The sequence below is a fragment of the Lipophrys pholis genome, assembly GCF_963383615.2.
Source record: "Lipophrys pholis genome assembly, chromosome: 5".
In the NCBI taxonomy this organism is placed as follows: domain Eukaryota; kingdom Metazoa; phylum Chordata; class Actinopteri; order Blenniiformes; family Blenniidae; genus Lipophrys; species Lipophrys pholis.
The window spans coordinates 10,850,507-10,876,277 of NC_137628.1; the positions used below are offsets into that span (position 1 = coordinate 10,850,507).

The window sequence follows — 25,771 nt, forward strand, 5'->3', positions numbered from 1 at the left end:
CCAACATGTGCAAATCTAATTTCAACAACCTCATCGCAGTCAGGGCCTCGGGCCTCAATGTGATTGCTGGCACCGCCTTTAGGCCCCGTTTATGCCATAACATTTTCAAGTGAAAACGGAGAACTTTCGTTGAGTTTTCCCAGGGTGGAACTTTTAGAAATTGCTCAGTCTGTCCAACCTCATCGTCTGTCCATTTGAATGTCAATTGACGCACCACTGTTAATGTTTATGGCATCAGGGGTCACGTGATATATGTTCAAGGCAGCGTTTGTCTTCCACTATTGCAATATTAGCAGACAAACGCTGCCTTTCAGCAGGGTTCAGTGTTTGTCAATAGTCTGTCACTAATAACCCATTTAAAATGTCTATATCACTGATGAAGCAGTTGCTAATTACTCACACACTCTCACCTCCATGTTTATCGCCCAGTATGGCTGCGTATGTTTTTTTTTTACAGTTTTCTGACACAAAAACACAAAAACCAATGCATTTTCAGTTGAAACGTGGTGTCAAGGGGCCTTAGTGGGTCCCAGTTCTCAGGTTGGGAATGAGCGGTATGAATCGTCTCAACAGGAACAGGAATCGTCAGGTTTTCACTGTTTTGTCGAGTTAAGGATCAGACAATCAAGCTCTCTCTTATCATGTAATGAAATAACTTCTTTCTCTGAGCATTCACCATTAAATGTCAACTCTACAAGGACTCAAAATCGTCATCACACCTTTTCTCTCCAGTTATTCAAGCTTCAACAAATCAAAGAGATTTCAACAAACTTTCAGCTGATTGATGGGAGTAGACTTAAAGAGCTCCACTCGGTGATGGGCCTCCGTTGCCCTGCCTCAGTGTGTAAATCTACCCCGAGGGTATATTTCAGTCCAAAATCCTTCATCTTGACAGAATGAAAAAGAGAAAAAAAACAAGGAAATGGCAGCGAACGACAGTTGTACAAATTGACCAGTGCATTGTGTTTTCAAAGTCCAGTCCGGCAGCGAGAGGAAACTGGAAAACGGAGTTGGTGTCTGTGTCTGCCGGCTCGGTTTCAGGTCTGCAGGTGATCTCTGCAGTCCTTCCTCAGGTGTGGCCGAGTCCTCTGCAGCCCCACAACGTCTTTTTTAAACCAAACAGTCATCCCTCCAATCAGGAGTCCAAATCAACACAGAGGAGGGTCCGTCTAGGTCCCACTGGACACACACTTCCAGGGACTCTGATTGGCTGATGCTGGAAGATTGGCAGACCAGGGCTGGTCAGTCCTTCATGACAAACCTACAAGAACGGAGTGGACACACATGGGGGAGAAGTTGAACTATATTTATTAATACATAACAATCAGACAGTGATTGATCTTCAAGCTAAAAAAAACCCTGATCAAACACCCTCATGTGATAAATATACATGTGGTAAATAACGTTTTGGGAGAATTACAAGATTTGCAATTTATCCCAGGTAACATTTAAGGCAGGGCTGTCAAATACAAAGCCTTTGGGTCATATTTACAGGAGGTGAAAACATAGAAATGCAGTAATATCAAATAGATACAGCAGGAGGTCTTGGGTGGAAGCAACAGGGCTTCATGACCCTCCAAAAGTAAAAGTTAGGCATGCAAATCCAACATCTCTCCTTGTCAGCATCTATGAATCAGCGCTGTAACAAAATGAGGTGGTGAGTAGTAGTTGTTTACATTGCAGCTCTTTTGAATGTTGGGGTTTTTTTTGTTACTAATTCCCAGGAGCTTTCCTGTACTAAAGCAATCTGACTTTATTCTCATTGGACTGAGCGCAAAAAACATTCTGGATTCACAAGACGGGACAGACTGACGCTAGCTGCTTTATCAGTCATCAATAGGACAACTTTTGTTTTCCTGTATTATCATCTTTTATTAAGTTTTCATTCATGTTAATTTCAACAAGAAGGAATTAAAAAGGTATGGTAAACATGTTGCCGTTATCAGACACGGATTGCTCCTACTGTTTTATTTAAGTAATTTGCAAAACTCGAATAGAAATAAACATGATTTTGTTGCTGCTAATCAGACTCATATTAAAAATGTTTTTAATGTACCTTTATTTCATTGTTCAAATATATGAATGATGCAGATTCCAGAAAATGTCATGTGCTGACATTAATGGTGATATTAAAGATAATAAAGTAGATGAAGTAGAGGAATGGAATGACTCACGTGAGCTGAGGAGATTTCTGCTGCTACGTCTGCGACTCGGCTTCCTGCTCTGCTCCCACCACCCTCCGGATGCTCTTGATGGACAGGTACATCTCTTCCTCTGGGTCGTAGTAATAAAACTTACTCAGGTAGGAGATCAACGGTCTGGAGAGGAGACGGAGAGAAAGAATAAAGTCAGAACAGTCCTGGAGGATGGACTCTGTTAGCAGACTGGATGTGGCGCCGTTTCTCTCTGTCAGCGTTGAGTATGGGTGTGAGGACGGGAGTACCTGGGCAGTGGAAGCTCTTGGATGTGGTCGATTCGCACTATTTGTCTGATGCAGAAGCGACAGAGGTGTTGCAGCGACTTAACGTTGCTGAAGCGAGACACAGGATACAGCAGCTGGACTGGGGTGGGAGGAAGCCCTGCAACACAGAGGGAGAACGTCACTGTGACTGCAACTGCTCCATCACAACGACATGTAGCTCAACTTTAATCCAGCAGGATGCTTCTGTCTCAACCTCGTTCACCTTCTTCATTGACAGACAATGTGGAGTTATATCACAATGAGCTGTGGTGTGAATCTATAGGCAGTAACAGGTGCGATGGTTGCAGGCTGTAAAGACTCACCATGTTTTACACTTCACATTCAAAGAAAGGCTGTCTCTTGCTCATGGATCACCACAGCTGTTCACAACATTGTCTTTTAACTACCAAACCAGTCGCAGTGGCGTTTCATCAGAATTGAATAATTGTAGTAAGACAAATCAAGTGTGGGAGATATTAAAATACTTTTATTAAATGCAGCCTGTCAGATGTGGTGAAGTATTTAGAGTGTGAAGAAATGCCAGCAGCATCAAACAAAAAAAGGATTTATACATGCAATTTACTCAGAGTCTGCTGATCAGCCAGAATATTATGACCACCTGCTTGATATCACCGGGATTCGTGAGACCTTTGAAGGTCGGTTGAGGTGTCAACAGATTATTTAAATCATACAATCAAACTTGCTTGTCAAGCACTGTAAGAAGATGCTCGATTGGATTGAGCTCATGAGACATCTTGACACCTAGTACTTCATAACAGTACATGCTTCGTGACATCATCCCACTGAATGGGGCCTTTAGAGAAAACCATTTACATGAAAAGGTCTACATCAGGGTTATCAAATTCTCATGATCCAAAAGTGGCCCCCAAACAGGCTCCAATCCAGTCGGTCGAACCACCAAGCAAATTGTAAAAATTAAAAAAAAAAAACTTTTTTTAAACAAATTTCTGAAGAGCAAACACAACACTGAAACCTGAGCTGCGATATCAGTGATACAACAAACTAGAATTTATCCTTTGTCCCGGAACCAGTGTTATTTTCCATAGTAGCTCATTAGTTGAATCAGACCACACACGCCTCCCTCTCCGCATGCATCATTAAGCTTGAGCCACTGGTTCATTGTTTTGTTATTCTATTTCTTTCTTGAACAACTTCTGGTAGATACTGACCACATCACACAAGACCTGCTTTTGTTAAACTCGCAAAAATTTCAACACACCTACTAGATAATCTGTGTTATACAATGTGGTCATAATGTTACGGCTGATTGGTGTACATGAAGCGAAACGGTAACAGAATTGGTTCATTCACACAGTGAAAAGATAAATGTTACATCTATAAATCAATATTTACAATGGTTCATCAGCTTGACATAGACGTGATGGAACCATCACAGAAATACCTCTTACTGCATATCTTCAACAAGCAGAACAATTGTACTGTAAGACATCAGGCCCATCAGTCTCACTGTACACTGAGGTCAAACCCTGCTTAGAAGCATTCTCACAATCATAAATCATTTACAGGATGAACACATGCAGACATGGTTCCTCTCTCCTCCGTCTCGCAGCCACTTGTCACAAAGTGGCAGCTCACATCCATTTTTGATCTGCTCAGGCTGTGTGTGTGTGTGTGTGTGTACGTGTGTGTGTGTGTGTGTGTGTGACCTACATATGGGCCTGTTCCTTCCTACCTGGGACTCTGGAGCGGAGAAAGTAGAGGAATTTGCCGTTCTTGGAGTGCATGATGGCTCGCTCAATGAACTCCACCACGGAGTGGCAGCGGTCCTCGAACTTGGGGTGACACCACAGGCTGAACGTCCCTGAAGGCAGAGAGGAGAAAACCCTCCACTGCATTAGTCATGAAACATGAGTTGAGCTGCAGGAAACACGTCGATGACATGACTTAGAGTCATGTTCTCCTTGTTTTATGTTGAAGCTTCAGTAACAGCCTCATAAAGTCACCTTTCAAACAACATTAGAAAGCTGGATTCTGATTGGCTGGCCACTGAAGAAAGGCTCTTAAATAATTCACAATAAACTCTTGGGGGGTTTTTCTTTCTTTTACGTGCTGTTGGATGTCTGAGTGGTTCTAAAGAAATAAAAAAATATAGGGCTGGAGATTTATTTTAGATGAATTAATTACAAAAAAAGAATGGAATGAACATGTTTGATTGATCACACAGCAGACAACAAAATATGTAGCAAGGTATGCAACTGAGAATTTACAAACTCCCGAAGAACTTAAACTCTTTGGTATCACCTCAGTGCTTAACCTGCAGCCATGATCATCATCCCCTGAGCTCATTTCAGGTTAGTCCTGCAGAATCAGCAACCAAACAGCTGAGATAAAATACCTAAATGCAGCAGACAGCTCTTAAAAAGGGATGTTAACTTTTGTTTAAGACCTCTTATAAATTGCACGTACTGAGGATGCAGGTAATGTAAATAGAAATGCCAACGATAAAGCGAACAGCCTCCAAAGTGAGCAGGACTGAGAGACAGCCGCTCCGCCGCTCTTATCGGTCATGAATTAAAGTAACGAGTAACAAGGTCCATACTCCATTTGCAATTATTGTAGTTAACGCAAAAAGTTATTGAGTTACAGTTACATGTTAAGGCATTATGATATGATAGTATGATAGTGACCTTTTAACCAAAAATAGCAGCTCAGACTAAGTTTTGCTGTGTGTGTGCGTGTGCGTGTGTGTACGTGTGTGTGTGTGTGTGTGTGTGTGTGTGTGTGTGTGTGTGTGTGTGTGTGTGTGTGTGTGTGTGTGTGTGTGTGTGTGTGTGTGTGTGTGTGTGTGTGTGTGTGTGTGTGTGTGTGTGTGTGTGTGTGTGTGTGTGTGTGTGAGACATTGCATTGTGACGGTGTGTGTTTTGCACTCTGTTGTAAAAAGATGTGTATAATCATGTTAAAATATTGTGATTCATGTTATTCTGAGTTGACAAACCCTTTTCCTTGCAGGTTTGTTTGGAGGAAACACTGTGGAGGTTTCATACTTTTACACACTGTGAGTTGGGATTTGCTCCAGCAGCCCACCAGCGACAGAAGTGTGGCTCAAACAGAGCACATGCAATATTTTAATCATTCAATTTCATTGGAATGTTGTTTTTTTGTAAAGACAGACTCAAAATGCTGATTTTTTAAATTTTTTAAACAAATTTAAATGCAGCTCAGGAACAAATGCATTTTAAGTGCTGCTTTCAAGAACCTCCTGCAGCAATGATCTCCAGCCAGTGTTTGCAATAACACATGTGAACAAATGTGAATGAGTTGACTTCCTGTTGACCACTCGGCAGTTGTTTATCTGAAAGCGCCTCTGCTTCATGTCAGGCCTCGGTGCGTTCATGCACGCGTGATGTGAATGTGTTGTGTCAGTCTGTGCGGCGCTTCTGAATAACGAATGTGTTTCCATGCATAACCCCACGGCTTTCTAATGGTAACTCATGAATGTACAGCCACGCTTCTGTACGTCTGCACGTGAGCGTGTGGCTTCCAGCGGACGCCTGATTACACACGAGTATCTCATGAGTCAATTTGCTGCTCAATAAAAATATGTGATAGGTGTTTTGTGAGTTATTCAGCCTTGAAAGTTGCTGTTTTTCTGTCTCTGTATGTAGAAATATGTAAATTGTTTTGCATATTTAGTGTAAGTCAGATGTTACGGGGAGAATATCTGTTTGTGTGGATGGATGGATGTCAGGATGGATGTCTGGATGGATGTCAGGATGGATGGATGGATGGATGGATGGACATACACACTCTCACCAGTATGCAAAAGCTGGAACCTTCAAATTTAAATCGCTGTGCAGTTTTCCAGGTCTGTATTAAAAATTTTAACGTTTTCTGCTGTGCACCACATGTGCACCACGGTCGTAGTAAATAGTTCTTCTGCACATATTCAGAAGATAAACAAAAACAACATTGCTTCTCTCAAAAGAGTTCCCCACCTGCAGTTGAGAACCATTAGTTTGGGGAAGCGGGGAAAAATACTTTGAATGTCTTTTTCCTTCATGAATTATTGATCTTTTACATTTGAGGGTGGATTTGATCTCAGATTTATGAGATTTATGTTGGGCAAGTGACCTTTTCTCCTGTTTCTTTTTAAGTTTTAACTTGAGTGAATATTGGGATTGCTGTTCTTTTCTTTTAAGGATCTGTGGAATTTGCAAGCTTTACACATGAGAAACATTAATATATTTAACTTCCTGTTTTGGCAAAGCATTTTTTCTCTGAGTTGGTGCACCTGATTGATTGAAAAAAACACGTTTGATCATAAGTACAAGCACAGAAAACTTGGCCAGAGTTTCGATTTTCACACTTACACATTTAATTTAACTTTTAGGCAAATATTACATCATGTCTAATGTTTTAAAGAAATGCAGTGGTCAATTTAGAATGCTTTTAGGCTAGAAATAGTGAAAAATACGTCATTTTAACACTTTCATAGCACATCCATCCATCCATTTTCTCCCGCTTATCTGTTTCCGGGTCGCGGGGGTGACAGTCTGAGCACCGTCACCCAGATCACATTGCACCGATTAAGAACCTTTCTGCAGGTGGTGAGCCCACGGGAAGGTGGCGCCCGGCGTGGGACATGAACCCACAACGTTGAGATGGCGAGTCTCATGCTCTACCAACTGAGCTAGCCGGGACTTTATAGCACATATAGTCATACAATTTTCTTTAACAACATGCTGAGAAGGGAAAATATAATGTTTCTTAATGAATGCCCATTAAAAAAATGATTTGTATTCATTGAAAATCGTACTTCCACAGCCTCTCATGACCGCACGGACGAGCCCGTCTGGACATGCTCTCTTTTCATTTTTCACCTCATCACAGTCTTTGTGACTTTTTTCACGCTTGTTGAAACATGTGCAACACATGTGATTAGGACTTTTCTCAGTTTCCCACAAATGAGGCAGATTTCCACGCGGTTGCTTCCCTCGGCAGAATTTGTGCGAGACTCGTTTTTAAAGGAGCTCCTCTTAGATGGTAATACAGTTAGTCATCTCTCATTACTTAGGAAGCAGTGCAGAGATGCTCATCCCAGCATGATGTCCATGTTTCCAGTGGCCATTACAAAAAGGACATTTGTTCCAGCCTATTAGGTTTTTCAGTAACAGCTTCGAAACGTTTTCATTGGCTGCCACGCTGCATGTGTTTGAGTGGAGCTCTGCAACCCGCCGATCTGGAACCACATGAGGCGGTCCAGCTTTTCTGCAGTGGCTCCTTTAGACTTCTAAAAATCCAAACAAACAAACAGCTACTTTTGTTGCACAACAGACAATTCTTCTCGCAGTTCAAGGTGACAAATGTGACGCTGTAATAAAAGAATATTGAAACATTTTGTTAACTGAAACACTGACATTGTCATGGCCTCATTTTTTGGTGTTAGCGTTTATGGATCAAAAATACGAAGAGTGTCAAAGAAGTTTTATTTAATCACAAAAACACTTTTTACTTCCTTTTTCAAGCTTTTCGACTGCACATTATATTTATTTTATCAAGGGCTGCTTATTACTGACCATCTTGCCATCTAACTAATATTTCTACATCATCTGGTGTCCTTAAATAGGCTTGTTTACTTCTGTCAATCATTTATTGTATTTCAAAGGAGGTTTATATCGATTATTTTAAGATTCATGAGATTTGCATTCGATATGATTCATCATGAAAAGCTTCTGAACAAACTCAAAAGCTGAATTATTCTTTCAGGAAACACACAGAGCTGACTGAAGAGGAATAACTTTGTGGTTCTTGGTGACTATGCTTCCAAGCAGCAAAGCATTTTCTATTGGTGTTCCTCAGGGCTTAATGCTTGGCCCCTTTTCAAAAACGTTATGAATGGATGAATGGATGGACGGATGGTCGAACTGACACTGGTTCAAAATCTTTTTTTTCTTGAAGCCTGTCAGAACACCTCTCAGAAAGGCCAGAGCTTTCCTCTCCGGTCTTAAATTTATCTGAATATTACAACAAAGTAAAAACTCTCACTAGCAAACTAAAAAGCAGAAACCTTCAAAATATAAGCTCAGTTCAGTTTCCCAAGTTTGCTCTGAATTCTAGAAAGATTTTCTTGACAGGTGCAAATCTGACTTTAACACCCTCAAAGCAGGAAAAGCCTCGGACTCCTCTGTGATTTCTGGCGCCCTAACGGGAGAAATGAACCAGTATTTGAGAACCTCTTTCCTCAGAGAAAGAAACAAACATCATTTTCTTTTATAAATTACTGCTCTTTGCCCTTTAAGGGAAGATTTTACCTGCATTCTAAAATAACTGTGATTAAAGCCTCTGATTTCTACACTCCTCCCGTTTCTTTCCAACCAATGATAAACCGTCACTGAATAGTAAGTATTGAGATTGGTCAGATTGGTGGACATTTTGAAGTGTGCAGACTGCACTGTCCTCTGTGCTCACTCTGCTCCCTGGATTACCTTTGATTGCAGTCAGTTGGGCCTTGTTTCTCTCTTAAAAATTGTACTTTTGTGAAGGGGTCGCTGTTAAGTATCACTCCTCAACCAATCAGTCTTCAGTCTGGCATAAAGGACAAGTAGGTACTGAAAAAGTACCTCAAAATAAGCACGATTGCCTTATCAAACAGCCTACAAATCCACCTGAGTAGAGGTCAGTCCGTGTGAAACTGCCTCGTTTGACTTTGTCATTTGTCTGTTACGTTCTCATGTTTCTAAATCCATTTTTTAACCTTCCTCAGGTTGATTATCTCTTTCAACATAGTTTTTCTTAATTAGTTTGGATCTCTTGTTTTTGTCAGAAGACATTTTTCATTCTTTGATTTGCATTTCTTTTATTAAACAGTGTCTTCTTTTTGGAACTGTGGTTGTCATTTTGCTTCTTTTATGTTCTAGATAAGTTTTGTTTTCAGCAAAAAAAAAAAAAAAAAAAAAAGTAAAAGTCCACATATTTAAAACTATATTTCTTTACATTCAACGAGTTAAATTCAAGTTGTGATATGTCAAACAGCGCTATATATAGAGGATAATAACTGTGTTAATCTTCTGTTTGTATTGTATTTTTAAAAGATTTCTGTTTGATTTTTAATTTAAATTTATTTTCTGAGCTGAATTTGTTAGGTCTGTAATGTTCTAGTTTAGGTTCAGTTTTTATAGATGTTGACTCACTCCTGCTCTTTACACTTTGTAAACTTTGCCATGCTAAGGCGTTAACTGCTGTCTGAATGCTGCCATGTTCGTTTGGCAGTTATGGTTATGGGCGGCAGTAACTCGGAGCGGAGATAAATTTCCTCCAGGGACAATAAATATGATCATGATGTTGGTTCATCCACATGCTGCTGTAGTGGAGTCGGCCTCCATAATGTGTTCATCTGGCAGGGGTGAAGAGGAGGGAGGGAATCAGACCCATCAAATCTCTGCACCAGCAGTTTGGATGAAGTGGAGTCACTTCAATGTGTGCAGTGTGCATGAGAGCAGCAACATTTTACTTTGGTGCTGATGTGCACTAATACATGTGGTGTCCATGTTAAATGCCTGAAGAGCACAGTTTCTGTCAGAACCACTAGTTTATGGACCAGAAGCAGCTCCACTCTTCCCATTGCCAGCTTGTCACCTTCACAGGTTTGAAAGTGTCTGCAGCAGCAGATTTAACACGGCCGGGGTGTGATTAGTGGTACAGGCAGTACCTAAGTCTTCACCAGACTTAGAAAAATGGAAGGAAATCAAAATGAACAACAAGAACCTTTAAATTAAATGTTTGTATCATTTGCAAAGACTAACTACAGCAGCAGTGTCAAACTGGTTTCAGTTCAGGGGTCACATGCAGACCAATTTCCTTTCAAATGGACCGGACCAGTGACATTATAACCTTTAAATTTAAACAGAAAATCACAACAATCTCAACCTGTTGTAAAATAGAGGGAAATGTCCAAGATAATTTCTTATAATTAATACACTTTGTAGTCTTTAGCAAAACAACTATTTATAACTATATACTTTTCTTTGTAATTTTTTACAAGTCAGTTGGTCCGGATTGGAGTTTTTAGAAGACTGGTTTTGGCCCACAGACTTTTGGTTTGACACCCCTGAACTACAGCTTCTAAATAAACCCGTTGACAATTGTGATGTATTTCTTACGGATCACCTGTTAAAAATATAATAATAATACTAATGGCTTGGATTTATATAGCACTTTTTTCGAGCTGACTCAAAGCACGTACAGAGACCATTAATCATTCACACCAGTCCACCAGTGATGGTAAGCTACGTTGTAGCCACAGCTGCCCTGGGGCATGCTGACAGAGGCGTTTGAGACTGTTTGATAGAGTGGGATTCGAACCGCCAATCCTCCGGTTATTGTGATCAACATTTCTTGCTTTATGTGAGGCACACTGAGGCTGAGTTCAGAGTGAATCGAATGAGCTTCACTCACGATGTGTGCGAGATTCACTTCCATGTTAAATACATTGGTTTGGTCCGATCTGCTGTGAAGCAGCTTTAATCACAATGCAGAAAATGAAAGCAAAATCTCATCAGATCACCATGACCTATAAGACCTATTGCTCCACATTAAAGCTTCATCGTAGCAGCAAAGAAGACCAACAACAGAAGCTGCTTCATACGTCAACAACAGTATTTTCGCCTTATCTTTCTTCTGGTTTTGCAGAGAAATGTTGATTTTACTATCAAATCCACACCTTATTCTGTCAGCGACATGTACAGACTGGGTTTCAGACGGTCACTCTCACTCAACTTTAGGCCATGACAGACACAACACAAGTTTTTACCACACAGTGGCAGGAGAGACTCAAAGTAGAGTCTTCTACCATTGCATACCATGCAGTCTAAACCTTGATAGTCTTGATAGGGAAGCCAAACCTGTTTACAACATTAACGCAGCTCGCTCACATGAAAACAGTACGGAGACAATTCCATCTATCTTATTAAGATATCACATTCCATTTCCAAAAGAAAACCCTCAGCCTGTCCAAACGTTCTTTGTTCTGAGCTTGAAGGTGCAGTCTGTCCTTTAACAGGAAACAACCCAGCGATGGTTGATGCTTTTGGAAGTTACACTGTATTGCCATAATATTGGTCTTCATACACAAGACTTTATAACAAATCAATCTTAATCCATCAGGATTAATATAGAGTTTTGAAGTTATAACTTCTTCCCTTCCTCTGGAAGGTTTTCCTCAGCTGGTTTAGTGATTCTGATCATTACACCAATGTTTTTAAAGATATCCTGCAGTTTCTGGTCTAACTCGTCCAGAAGGTGTTCCACCACATTGAGGTCAACAATCTGTGTACTCACTCCTCTGTGTTGCTTTGTTCACTAAAATGTTCCAAAGTTAGGAACATGATGTTCTCCAGTAGTTCTCAGTAAGGTGAAGCAATAAAAACTAATTTCACTGGAACTAAGGGGCTGAGCCCAACCCCTGAAAAACAATCCCAAACCATAAAGACCCCCCTCATCAAACTTTACACCCGGCACAATGTAATCCAGCATGTATCGTCTCCTGGCAACCAATGGACCCTGACTGGACTGTCGGGACCACCTGACTGCTGCAGAGTCCTGAGGCGGGGGGGCAGCTGACAGACACTAACTCCACTTTGAGTTCACCACTGTGGAGCTGAGTTTCTCTCGGTCCTGACTGCATTCACTTTAGTATAATACCATTTACTGTTGAAATACTTTGCAGCAAATACATTTCACAAATGGATTTATGACACAGGTGACAATCAATGAACAGAAACCATCTATACGTTAATTTTATTTTATTTTTTTAAAAAACCTTTTGGTAATGAAAGTGATTGGAGCACCTGAAATCCCCAAAAGTTTAGCAAAAGAGGGTCTGATCTCCTAAAAACTACAACAAACAAAGTCTGAGTGTTTGATAACTCGATACATGCATCAAAGTCGAGTTGCTAACAAGGAGCACTGACAATAAAGTCTGACAAACACACAAAATAAAACACAAAATCTATTTTGTTTGCCTTCATAAATATAGATTATGGGGGGTATTTCAGACTGTGTAAAATACTGGAAAGACATTTGAAACAAGCGTAAATCAGCTCCGCCTTCAGCAGAGATGCTGCTTTTATTATGGAGAGAGGCATTTCCTCAGCTGGCTCCATACAGCTTTAATTTGCAGACTTTCGGTCTTAGATTTTGCAACCTTTTCTTAATCTTTACTGCCTTTTTCCCCACAGTTTTGACTTTATGACAACTCATCTCCCACATTTTATCTTTTTAAAGGCTCAGATTTATTTGGTGGGGCACTCCAATATGTCTAATAACTTCCTCCACCACGTCCAACTCAACGATATCACATTTTATTTTGTGCTTGTGCAGACTCCGCACTTCATCTAGTCACCCAAACGTACATGGAAACGATGCCAATCGTTCTCATGATACCAGGCCAAATCCAAAAGAAATACTCCTGTTAGCACGTGATACCACTCATTGAAGGCTTTTTTTTTCTTTTGTTGTTGAACACAAATACAAACTGAAGGCACAATCTGTTTGTATGAGCATGAAATTCAGCAGACTGATCCAGGATCTTGGTGAAACAGCATTTGAATGAGCAACAATGAGCGGAAGCTCTGAGCGAGGACAGACTGGATGCTACAGTCACTCAACACCAAAATCTGAAGTCATAAAGTGTCATTATCTCAGTCCTCCAGGCTGTACTTTACATATTCTTTTCCATGTCTGATACTTGAACATGTTGGTGTTTAGCTAAATTAAAATCTGATCTTTAAACTGAAACTTCATTTCACACCGATAATAAAAACTGAAATCTTTCTAAATACAACGATTCTCTGATATGCTCCACATTGTTTACTGGCCTGGGAATCATCTTCTGGCTGTACAATCCTTTAAGCTGAGAACATGTGATGAAATACAGTGGATTGTCTTCTGTATATAAGACAATAAACAATGTTGCTCCCCATTCTGTTGCTTCTTTTATTAATGAAATTCATCAAAGAAGCAACCAGTGAAATCACCAGAGGAATCAGAGTGGTTTTTTTTCTTTAGAAACATCTTCATACACCAGAAAACATTTCTCATTTCTCTAATTAAATTTAGTTTGTTAATTATTCATTCCACAATGTAGTTTGGAGCTCTGACTGTTGTTGGGAATATGTTGAGATGTTTTGAGCGCCACAGCGATGCAATAAAATGTGGTATTTTTTCCATTGTCTTCCTTTTCACTGCCACATGAAAAAGAAAATGGAGAAAAGAAAGCTTGCTCATGTGTCTCACCTCGATAGTGCTCCATGCGCGTGTGGTGCGTGACTCCCTGCGACCTGAAGCTGAGGCTCAGGATGTACCGCGGGTCCGAGCTGTCTCGTACCAGGAAGGATCCGTCCGGTTTCCCCTTCAGCTTCATCTCAGCATCCTCCCAGTTCATGGGACCCCAGTACCAGCCACACTGCAAGAAAACATGCAATGAGAAGCAGAAATTTCGCTACCTGCTGCTTTCTGCTTCCCTAAATTATATCATCTGCATAAAACTGTCATTTTTATTGCTGCGAAGGTGCTACTTCAATGCTCGGTGGTGTGGTGGCGAGCAGAGCACACGAAATAAATAGACTCCACAACAGTTTGCTTTGTGTGATAAGCATTTTAAATGGAAGACACCCAGAGAGCTCATCTGGAAGCACAATCCCCCTTCCAGCTGCCCCCTCCACAATGTACAATTACATGTCTGGAACACATAAACTTTTATCTTTATTATCCAGAATGTTCTCCAGATTGCTCTCAAAGTGTAACCATTTCCTGGTCTGCACTTAATTAATTGACCAAAGTTCATTGAGATCCATTCATAACTTCGGTATAATTACAAGGATCAAATTATTCTTCTGGATCCAGGATCCGGAATATGATCCAGATCTTCAAAGTTAAGTCATGTCTTTCTTGTACCATTACTTGATAGCCAGCAAGTTTAAAACAGAGTTTGCCGAAAGGTTTTTCAGGCCAACTGATCCACCAACCCACCGACCCACCAACCGACGGGCCGGCCAGCCAGGCATCCAACCAACCAACCAATCAATCAACTATTTTACCCTCCTGATGATGTGTTGTTGCAATAGTAATTCTGCTGCGTACGAACCCCTGACCCAGAATCAGGTCGCCTGCAAGTGATTTAGTACTAGATCCTCCACAAACATGTGGCTGTTTAGCTGCCCGCCCGCCTGCCCGCCAGCCAGACCGCCAGCCAGACCGCCAGCCAGACCGCCAGCCAGACCGCACGAACAAACGACCAATCAATCAATTCAGAATTTTAACGACCGACTAACCAACCACCTCTGCCTGTCAGGACAATTTTCCTTCTTCCATCCCCTGCTCTTTGTACAGATGTTAACTTATAGATTTGGATCTTAAATTGGATTTCAGTACTTTCCTCGGGATTTAGTATTCAGAATATGATCTGGATCTTTCTCAAAATTTAATCTCTTCTTCCGTGGCATATAGCCAATGAGCCTATCAAATTTGAGAGAAAATATTAACTCAGTGTTTCCACATTCCACGAATCAGAACTTTGCTTTAAAGGTGCAGTTTGTAAACTGTTCAGCTTATCTCTAACTCTCTGGATTTATTTTGATCATATGGATGATCAATGGAGAATGGTTAAAAATGTTGAAATAGTGAGACAATCCCAGCAACAACCAATGGTTGAATTCAGATTCCACCTTGACGGGTTATCAGAGATGAAGGTCACGTTCACTTCTACAGACAACCTCCAATCACCGATTAACCTCAGACATGTTCTTGTTGGACTGTGGTCAAAACTCATGCACATGCATGCACGAACACACACAGACACGCAGAGAATATGCAAACCCCTGACAGAGATATCTGGACTGGAACCACAAACAGCTCAGAAATTAGAGAGCATCTCCAGTTAACGACACATTTGTAGGAGTACTGTCTCACCTTCTCCAGCTCTCTCAGACTGGCGGTGAAGTTGCTGGCCTCCGACCGTCGCAGAGCACACAGCACAGGGGGCGGAACTTGTCTGCTAGGGGGCGGAGCATCCACTTGCAATGGGTTTGAATGAGGAAGGGCCCGGAGGAAGGCGTCTGAAGGACAGAAGAGGAATTTTATTTAGGTCAGACTTCTTCAGTGATACAACCGACACACATGTAGCTTATTCGATTAGGAGCTGAAAGTAGAAAATTGGCCACCAAACAGTGACCCCGCCCACCCCAGACACGTCTTACCATTTAGGCTGAGACTGTGCTGGATGGTGGCGTGGGAGGGAGGAGGAGGAGGAGGGAGAGGCAGGGGGAGGGACTGCAGGGAGGCGCCCATGACGCTCACTAGGAAAGGCCCAGGCTGAGGCCCGGCTATGTCGTCTGGAAAAAGGTCAGGACGGACAGGACAGAGGAGGGGAGGAAGAGGTGAGGGATGACAGCCAGGAGGAAGCACAGAGGGAGGCAGAGAGGGAAGACCAAGGGGAAACAAAGTTACAGAAAATAAAAATAGGAAGAGGGTTTTCTGGGCATTGAAAGTCAAAGAGGTGACCTCTCAGCTTCTTTGCAGCCTGAACCGCTGCCTGTGCACTGAAAAGAAAAGATCTGCATCATCACCCCAAAAGCTGCACAAACACGCACTGTTCTCCACTGTCCACTCATGAAAAATGACTCCATGTCACGTTTCACCAGTGCCTGTTGGACAAAGTGGCTCCGGAGTCTTCGTATGTTTTACACAGGATGTGATGCATTATGTGTCAGCAGTTACTTAGCGCTTCCTTTTGTACCACTTCAATGTGTTAATTATGAAAAAACAAAAAACACCTGAAAAAAAATGTGTTTGTCAAGGTCCAGACATAACTGTTGATAACCAGCCACTGTTCCAGAACCTTCTGTGAATTTATTTCTGATTCTCTGTCACTCTCTGGCATTCACTGTGTATTTTGATGAAAGAAACAGCCATTTAAAGTAAATTCAGCTTTAAACAATGGGGGCAGTGTTCTGAGCATCCATATACAACACTATATCATCAACGATCAACGACATGAGATGTTACGTCCTCGAAGTTTAAAACAGTAAAAGACTCAATGTCGACATTTTTTCCCTTTGAAGCGACAGAAACTCTTTTTCTTTTGTTTTCCTGCCATTGATTGACTGTATAGCATCCAAATTTCAAATTGAATCAGTTGTTAGATGTTGACCTTTTATATCTTTGTTAATCAGATTACAGGGGATTACAAAAACCTGCATGTGTGTGTTTGACAGTGTGGATTTCCAGAAATGACAGAAAGCTAATAAGTTTCCGTGTAAAACAGAGCGATACCCTATGTGATTTTCTATCACTGTGAAGGACGAGAAGAGGAAGTGGAGGGAGTCAGTACCGAGCAGGCTGAGGCTTCGGCGTGGAGGAGGGGGCGGCGTGGGAGGGTGTGGCGTGTTGGCCCCTCGCCGCGAAATATCCACATCCACCAGAGAGACAGTTTCACCTGAAGCCAGAAGAGCAGAGGGAGGCGGGGAGAGGAGGTGTGACAGGAGTTAAGTATTAACGGAAAGGTTGGCGTGCTTTTTATCTGTGCTGCAGAACGCCATCAAAGCCGCGCCAGGCAGGATGTTTATGGAAAACTACACCCGGCTAATCAGCCCAAATCACCGCGATAAAGAAGAACATCACATCTCGGCTAATTGAGATGCTGTAGGTTCACTGTTTGCCAACGTGAGACTCTGCAGTTGGGAGGGAAACAAAATCAAACGCTACCAGCCGAATCCCCACCGCCGACTGAAAAGCAGCTGGAGCCCCCCGATCCGGGACTCCAGCACCGCTCCTCAAACATCACAGCGCGGGTAAACACCGGGACTTCTGGGTTTTCAAGTCCACGCCGTTTCAAATAGCCCGGCTCTTGCAGGCCCACAAACATGAAGTGCTGCTGAGTGCAGCTTTAATATTTCTGTCTAATTAGTGGGTGTGAGGCTTGAGTTATTAAAGCTGTGAAAACCCTTTAGCACAAGTTCCATCTATGAGGGGAATGGGAAACCATGGCTCCCTCTGAGCTATGTGAGCTATAAAGAAGTTTTGGCCGACTGAGCTACTTTTTCATCAACAAGTTCTACAAGGTTTGTTCCCTGGAAGGAAAACCGATCACTCTTCCAGATATCACCAATAATAATTTAATCCAGAAAACCACAGAGAAACAACACTCACATCTATGATCTATTAAGAGGCTCCAGTTCGCCTCATGCAAATGTTTGAAGAACATTGTCAGGATCTCCTCTGCGGACCACGACACCAGCATGCAGCCCCTAAACCAGCTTATATTACAACAACTCATCATCGAGAAACTGAGTTACCTCATGACAAACATGAAATATCCAACGAGATCAAACATGGCCAGTTGGGCAATGTACGATTACCAGAGAGGACAATGATCATATTTTATTGGAAATGATCTTAAACTCAGTCAAAACCAAGCTGACAGCCCTATTGTTTGATAAGATCCTACAAGCACCAGAAGAAAATGAATCAATAGCAACACATCAGCCACTCACACACAAATATACAATTTGAAATATATAAGTTAACATGGACACAATTTTCACTGTGCATTCATGCTGCGGGATAAAATAACATAAAAGTGCACACAGCTGGTGTCAATTCGTGGCAAGTGAAAGCGCACTGTTACTGGAAAGAAAAAGATGACAGAGCACAAAGACATGATCATTGTCTAGGTAAATGTTTGTATTAATAACAAATCAGATCATTATGCGTATTCTCACATTCTTCTTTTTGACCTTTATTGAAGACAAATCATACATCGTAGACCCGACAATAATAATTCTGTCCAAATTAGAACTGTACCGGGGGGGTTGGAAGTATCTGAAAGTTTCTAGAAACTAATGCAGCATGCGTGCATCAAATCGTTAATATCGCTCATGTTGCCACATCTTCTTAACCTAACATGGTTAAATAACTCCCAAAACAACGGTCGTATTTCCACAAGAGAAGAAAAGACATCTATCAATAACAGGGGCATTGTGTTGACTTTTGGGTGCCTGTGATGTTGTAAGTCAGAACCCCATGGTGCTGACTTAATAGCAGTTTTATTTTTGTTGTTCTGTGAAATTGGACATAGAAATTTAGCAACTTGAAACCATCTTTTTACAGTTACAATTCAACAAAAATGATCATTTTTACCCCTGCATACTGAGCTCAGCATTTTATTGTTTTTTCATTGAGAAATACAGGACATTCCTTCTCTTTTTCCACCAGAGGATAACATCAAGAATACAGCGCTGCAGTCTGAAGCTCAGTCAGAGGTTGTGACGGGCGTTTCCACTGTTACACTGAGATAAATCGATTTCTTTTGTTGCATTCATTTTCACAAAAGAAAAGGATATTAATCCCTGACCACTGTGATGCATGCTGAAGTATATTTGTGATTTAGTTTTTTTTTTTGTTTTTTGCGTTTGAAGATACATATGGGTGTTTGCGTCAATGTTTAAAACAGACGTTGTTTTTGAGGACTTGTTTTGTCTAAATCAGTGAAAAAGAAAGGATTCCAAAGAAAGAAACAAATGGCAGCTGCAATCATCAAATGTCTCTCTAAACAGTTCAACCTGCTCACTGTGAAGCGAGCATCAGTACCTGTAATACTTTATTACAATTTGTTTGTGTTAATCTTGACACATTTCCACAACTAATAAACTGTAAGCTTGATAGCCACACTGGAAGTCTAGTAGGAATTGATACATGTAAAATATTTGGCGTCTTCCCTTTAATCCTCGTAAAACTGTCAATCCCTTACAGATTATTACTTTACTGTCATTAGGAAGAACTGAGTTGTAATGATTAGTTAATCAGTCTGAATAGGACAAGAACATTAATTATTAAGTAAGAACTTACAAGTAAAAATTAAAAAAAAAAAGCTCTGGGTTTAAGCTCCTCATGCTCGTATTCATAGCTACTTCAAAACTGAACTTAACTAAAACCAGCAAAAAACACGACTCACAAAATCGTTTTCATATAATTACGTCACAGAAGTGTGCTCTCAACATCTGATAACACAAGGGCGGATCAAACTGTAATCCCACCGCAATCAATAAAACTTCAGTAGTTAACAGATTAAAAACAAACTCACAGCCTGAAGTATCTTATAGAACAGTTCCCGAACTTTTTTGTACTTTCAGACCTTCCAGACTGTTGCTAGAAACAGACTGCAGACCCTCTGTCCAATGTCCAATGTCCAATGTCTGATTTCTGAGCTAAAACATCACAGTGATAGAAACCAGGAGCCTTCACAATAAACACGATGGACAGTTTCCAAGGTCTGCTGGTTATAGAGAGTGTCATAATATGGTTTTTATTCAATATGTGTAAATCTAATTCCAACAACATCACAACAGTCAAAGCCCCAGGCTCTGGCACCCCTCCAACGAGGTTTAAAACCACAGATTGGGAACCGCTAAGCTATTACATCATATTAAACCATACCATTCGCACTACATTCAGTACGTGCATCGTCGAAGCCCAACACTGAATCCATTTTGGAAAATATTCTGCGGTTGTTGTGTGACTTTGCTTAAACATTCATTTGAGATTGGAGGGAGATCATATTGAAGACGTCCTTCAGCTTCAAAAGCATCTAGGAAGTCTTGATGTTCTGCTCGCTTCGTCTGTTTGAGAACTTAAATCAAGAATTATTGCTTGTATAGAGTCACACCGTCTGTTCAGTTCTTCAGACGATGGCATACACATGTAACTGTCATTTTCATTCTTTAACTTTAGCCACGTGTTCAGTACATTTATACCATTTTCAATGCCAACAGTCACAGAGGCAATAAACATGTGAAAGTGTTGAACCAAGTGGCGGTGATTAGGCTAAAACTGGGCTGGCTTTTCCCAAGCATGTCAAAAAAATGAAGGCGTACCCCCTCTCCAATATCTGATTAGCCAAAACATCACAGTGAAGACAAACGCACCGACATAAAGCAGAAACCTTCAAACCAAGGCCCCGTTTCCACGACAACGATTCATGTGTATCACATGTGGAGTGATACACATGTTCAGATGCAGCGTTTCAAAAAAAGTTGCGTTTCCAAAGAGCTGAAGCCAGACGAAGCGCTGACGAAAAGTTCCTCCCAAATGCAGTGAAAGTGTAATTGGGGCCTAAGAGCACAGGGCACTTCCACTTTATCTGTTCTAGGGCCTGAAAATAGTATAAAAATGGGTTTCTGCAACAACTGCAAAGTTGATTGCAACAACCTTAAAGCAGGCTAAGAAAGCCTGGGGTTCACCCTGTGATCTATAAACCCCCAATGTAGAAGACACAGATTTCACAAGGCTTTTGGTAAATGGACTTGACTTACAGTGTACAGCACTTTTTCAACTGCGTGAACACTCCCAAAGCGCTTTACATTGTTAATCACATTCGTCCATTCACGCACACATTCACACACCAATGGAGGCTGCAGCCATGCAAGGCACTGTCGATCCATTGGGAGCAATTTGGAGTTCAGTGTCTTGCTCAAGGACACTTCGGCATGTGGACAGGTGGAGATGGGAATCGAACCTGCAAGAGATGACCGCTCTACCAACCGAGCTATGCCGCCCCTTTGGGACCCCTGGGTACAAGCAATCAATTCTTCACTCAAAAAACATTAAAAGTCCAATTTGTCCCAATTACACAGAATTTCTTTTCTGTCCTTCGACAAATGAGAACAACAACTTTACCAGCTTTTTCAACCCTAAAGTCTGTGCACGGAGGGTTTATCTGACTTCACCCAACAAAAACAGGCTGTGCAGTTTGCTCAGTAGTTCTCAAATGAAACAAAACCATAAAACTATCACCTGTCACGGCGCATGATTGGCTCTTAAGCACCAACTGATGGGCACTGTTGAATCAAATCAAAACTAAAGTGGAGGAATAGGAAAGTGCAAGAATCATAAAAATGCAGTTCAGTCCAGAACTTGAGTGAATGTTTTTCTTCACTTTTTAGTTTTCAGCAATAGTGGAGTCAAGATTCAAGATCCACAAAATTCAGACCCACAGATCAATCCGGTTTAAAGCAGGTTATAGACACTACGCGGAGCATTGATCAAATAGAGGCTCCTGTTGGTTTTGAGTTGTTACTTTAAATTAATTGTGTTTGTGGAGAAGTCGACCCACTGTGAACGTTAGTGACAGATTAACTGTTGAAGGGATACAACAAAGAAAAGTGCAAAATGTGTGGCTTTCAATTATGCAAAACAAAAGTATAAGACTTTTTGTTTCACATATTTCAACATTTGGAACATTGGGCAAACGTTTCAGAAAATATTCCTGAAATCTAAAAAGAAATCATTTCTCACTAAGTTTCTTTGTTTTGATCTATTTCAGTTTTATTAAATTCATTTCAAAATAAGTATTTGGACATCCGATTGGTTTGTACAAGCTGGATTTCAGCTGTCATGTATGAGCAGCCCTTCCTGTCGGGTCTGAAAGCATCTCGGTGGGAAAGTGCACGTGTCTCAGCCAAAGCAGAGCTTACCGGTGAAAGCAGAGAGCGAGGCAGAGAGAGAGGCAGGGGAGAAGGCACTGTGGGCCCTGGTCAGTCTGGGCTGGCTGTGGCTGCAGGACATCCACACACAGACACGCATGAAAAGAAAGAGAAGATTAGAAGAAAGTTAGCGTGCAGGAGAAAGTACAGGAGTTGCAGAGGTTGAAAATAATCCCAGCGCATTGAGTGCAAATTTGGGCCCTTTCTGTAAAAAGAAAAAAAAAAAAAGTGTTTGATGCTTTTAGCTTTGGCACTCAAGACTTCTGAAGTTATGTTTTTTTAATCATAGTCTTCTTTCAGTCTGCTACCGTGAATAATGACTAAGCAGCGAGCAGGATAGAGGGTGACAGGCTGCAAAGATGTGAAAAGATTCGGGTCCGACAACATGCAGAATAAAAAACGAGGGAAGAGAAATCTGCCACTTGAAGGAGTTAGAATTAATTCAAGCCTTTAAAACAATGATTGTCTCGCTGGCAAAAGACAATTAGAAGTTGAACGGGGGAATAAACACGTCTGGACTTTGAATGAGTCTCCATCAGAGCATGAAACTGTGACTGGATTTGAAATGAGTTGGTACTTTTAGTGGACTGAATAGCTTTTTCTCCTGTCATACACTTCCATTATTTCATAGATTACACTGAGCACATGGCCCTCAGGCCACCTGTGGCCCCCATCCTCTCTCATTGCAGGCCACAATGGAAAGAGAAAGGCCATGTTTCGTCATTCTTGTTGTATTAATGGCATTTTGAGGTGAACATTTGAGATGCATGCATAATGGTTTGATCAACTGAACTTAGGAACATAGATAAAGTTATTTGACTTAAACATGTTGTCAGAAGTATTACAAAAGCCATCCTAATTGCTGTTGCTACATGTTCTAGATGTCTTCCTGTTTTAATAGACCTGACAATAATGTTTATTTAGAATGTATATTAAAAAAATAAGGAGCTGCTTTTTGCAATCAGGTGTGTTGAAAGAGGCAGAAAGCTAAAAGCTGTAGAACAGCCTCCAGGATCTGGATCAAACACCTTTGGACATGTTTGCAGCCCTCAAGATAAATTAAGTTGCCATGCTGAACTCTGTTCTGACATTTCTGACCAATGTAAACATCTCCAGTGGGCTACTTCTTTAAATTTGATGAAAGTTTAAGGAGTTTCATGTGATCACTTCTATAACTTTGTGTCCTAATCTGAACCTAAATCTGCAATAATAAGAGTTGATCTTCCTCCTAATGACGATCGGGAATAAGAGATTTCCTGACCCTGCAGCTGGTTCTGGCTGGACTCCTCACCTGTCTGCGTCCTGCTCAGCGCCCGCTGCGCTCGCCATGTCCACCAGACTCCCGGCAGAAGACACTGAGTAGGTCACTGATGGTCTCTTGTCCAGGAGGTGACTGGAGCCGCTGCAGCTTTTAGTCCGGAACAGTTTACTCAGCCGAATCTTTAAGGAGCCCTTTTTGGACTTCCCTGGAACTTTGAGCGCCTTGTCCGCACCCGCTGCCCGCCCCGTGGGAGTCCGCGGCGCGCTGGCACACCGCTCCGGCCGTCTCCGTGGGGTCGACCCCTGGCTCGGGTTCGGACTCGTGGCCCAGGGCGAATTCTGGACCGGCGTGGGGGACGGTGACTTGGCCGAAACGTGGGCCTCCGTTTCCCCAGAGCTTACCTGCGAGAGGCGGCTGGAGACGCTCCCGTGGAGGCTGCACACCTGCGCGCCGAGGTGCGCCGCCGCCTGGGTGGCAGCCGGGGCCATGTCCTCCACCTGCCTCCTCAGCTCCACCTGGAAGCTGCTGATAGAGAAAGCTCCCGACATCTTTTGCACTATCTCCCGCTTCCTGTTGAGCAGAAGCTCGCGCCGTCCGTGCTCGTCGTCCCCCTCGTCCTCTGGACACTCGTCCAGGTCCAGGCCGTCCACGTCGCCGCTCCCGAGCCCCTCCAGCACCAGCAGAGCGTCGCTGGTCTCGGTGGGGTCATCCCTGGGCTCGACCCCGCCTGCGCCCGTCCCGTGTGCACCCTGGCACGAGCACTGCGGGAGCTCCCCCGCCTTGAGCAGCATCTTAGGCACCGCACCGACCCCCAGCTCCCCGAACCTCCGGGCCAGCTCGAACACGGCTCCCTCTCGGTCCCTGGTGGCGCATCCCCATTTCGAGTCAATGACGGCGAGCGGGCCGTCTCTCTCCGTCAGCACAGGCCACTCGGGCGGGGTGGTGATGAGTCGGTGCCCGCGGCAGAGCTCCGCGGCTCCCTGCATGTCTGCAGACACGGAGCCGGGCTGGTGAGCTCCCCATGCCCGGTCCAGCAGGCTCTGCTGCTGCTGCCGCCGCTGCGGAGCTCCGGGAGCCGCGCTGTTGTTATTGACAGCCGGACCCGAGCACACGGAGCCCGGGCTCTGCTCCAGAGCATCCCTCGGCTGACTCCGACGGTCTAATTCTAAAATCCCCTCTCCGTTCCGCATGATGTTGGAGAAGACGAGCAGCTGAGGCCGCAGGCCGGGGCAGCTCGGGGCCTCCATGGAGCTCTGCGGCGGCGGAGGCGCGGACAGCGGCGCTCGGCTCTCCGTCCCCCCGACGTCAGGTGCAGCCGTGCCCTCGCTGCTCGGCGGGGCTTTGTTCAGGTGGCCGCCGGGATGCTCGAGGCCCGCCGTCGGGTCTCGGCTGATATCCAAAGCCGCCTTAACGCCGCTGTGAGCCAGGACCTCCTTCCCCAGCCCTGCCACCACTCCTCCCGGCGGAAGGTTCCCGTTTTCTGCGTCCAAGCGGTCATCCTCGGCCGCGGAAACCAGGCGCATCAACACGAAATCGGGCGACATATCTTGCGCGTTGTTCATAATTATTCGTCAGGATCACGACGTGAGAATTTACCAGGCGATGTGCTCCTCACATAGCTGCTGCCTATAATAAAGAAAGGGCCGAGCCGCCGCTGCGAGCAGCGAAAACGCCAAAAAATATAAGGGGCGATTTTTTCATCCTCCTCCGCAACGTCAGGGCAGCATCTCTCCGTCAGAGGTGCAGATTGGTGGGGGCAGCAGGCGGACCCCCGGGTCAGACATGCGGTGGGCTTTTCCCCAGTCTCCGGTCAGTCTGCTGCTCAGGCCCCACCCGCTCCTCCTCCTCCTCCTCCCCCTCCTCCTCCTCCTCCTCCTTCTCCCCTCTCCTCTCTCCTCCTCCCCTCTTCTCATCTTCTTCCTCTCTCCTCCTCCTCCTCCTCTTCAGCCCATCATGCTCTTTATGAGCTCCATCATGACAACCATCAATTCCTCTGTGGCGTTTTAATATCAGAGGCTCACCTGAATCAGCCTCTGCTCCTCACAGCTGATTACTCTTTACCTCGGAAATTAAGTAAAAATATACACACTCACATAGATACGGATGAAAAACTAATTTGCCATCACCTGCATAAACCATGTTGAACATATAAAGCAGCATTTGGTACATGTTTGAGATTATGATAATGAGTTTTTTTTTATGTTTTTAACTCAGTTTTTATTTATTGTTTAATGAATAATATACTCCAGGTATGAAAAAAGGTTGTCTAACAGTGAAATTATAAGTATAGTGCAAATGTCTTTATTTCTATAAGAAAATAGGTAAAACTACATAACAATATAGATTCAAATACAACCATCTTCTATACAACCTCTCCAGTTATTGGGAGGATGATGCTACCAAGAAGAGTTTTAGCCACTTACTGTGGGAAACAGATTCCTAAACTAATTATGAGAAGAAGCTAAAGGAAAGATATTCATTATGGCAGTTCTGCAGGTGCATGAGCTTCAGATAATCCAAACACAGAATGCT

At 42.8% G+C, this 25,771-nt stretch overlaps 1 protein-coding gene across 1 annotated transcript; it reads right to left on the reverse strand.

Annotated features, from left to right (window-relative positions):
• socs7 (suppressor of cytokine signaling 7) lies at positions 1 to 25,091 on the reverse strand. Its single transcript, XM_080463010.1, has 10 exons — positions 23,270 to 25,091; positions 21,970 to 22,049; positions 16,830 to 16,934; positions 15,697 to 15,831; positions 15,410 to 15,555; positions 13,736 to 13,904; positions 4,176 to 4,304; positions 2,444 to 2,579; positions 2,175 to 2,318; positions 1 to 1,261 (listed from the first exon to the last, which is right to left on the reverse strand). Exons 1-9 carry the CDS (start codon positions 24,799 to 24,801, stop codon positions 2,198 to 2,200), a joined length of 2,553 nt encoding a protein of 850 aa, XP_080319136.1. The 5' UTR covers positions 24,802 to 25,091; the 3' UTR covers positions 1 to 1,261; positions 2,175 to 2,197.
• Between the last annotated feature and the right edge of the window lie 680 nt (positions 25,092 to 25,771).

Bases quoted from the DNA above. Each gene is read 5' to 3' on its own strand.
- socs7 (XM_080463010.1), bottom strand. From the start codon at position 24,801: ATGAACAACGCGCAAGATATGTCGCCCGATTTCGTGTTGATGCGCCTG. The intron at 22,050-23,269 runs GTGAGGAGTCCA...GATGTCCTGCAG, and splicing joins GCTGAGCAGGACGCAGACAG to CCACAGCCAGCCCAGACTGA. The intron at 15,556-15,696 runs GTAAGACGTGTC...TCTGTCCTTCAG, and splicing joins GCACAGTCTCAGCCTAAATG to ACGCCTTCCTCCGGGCCCTT.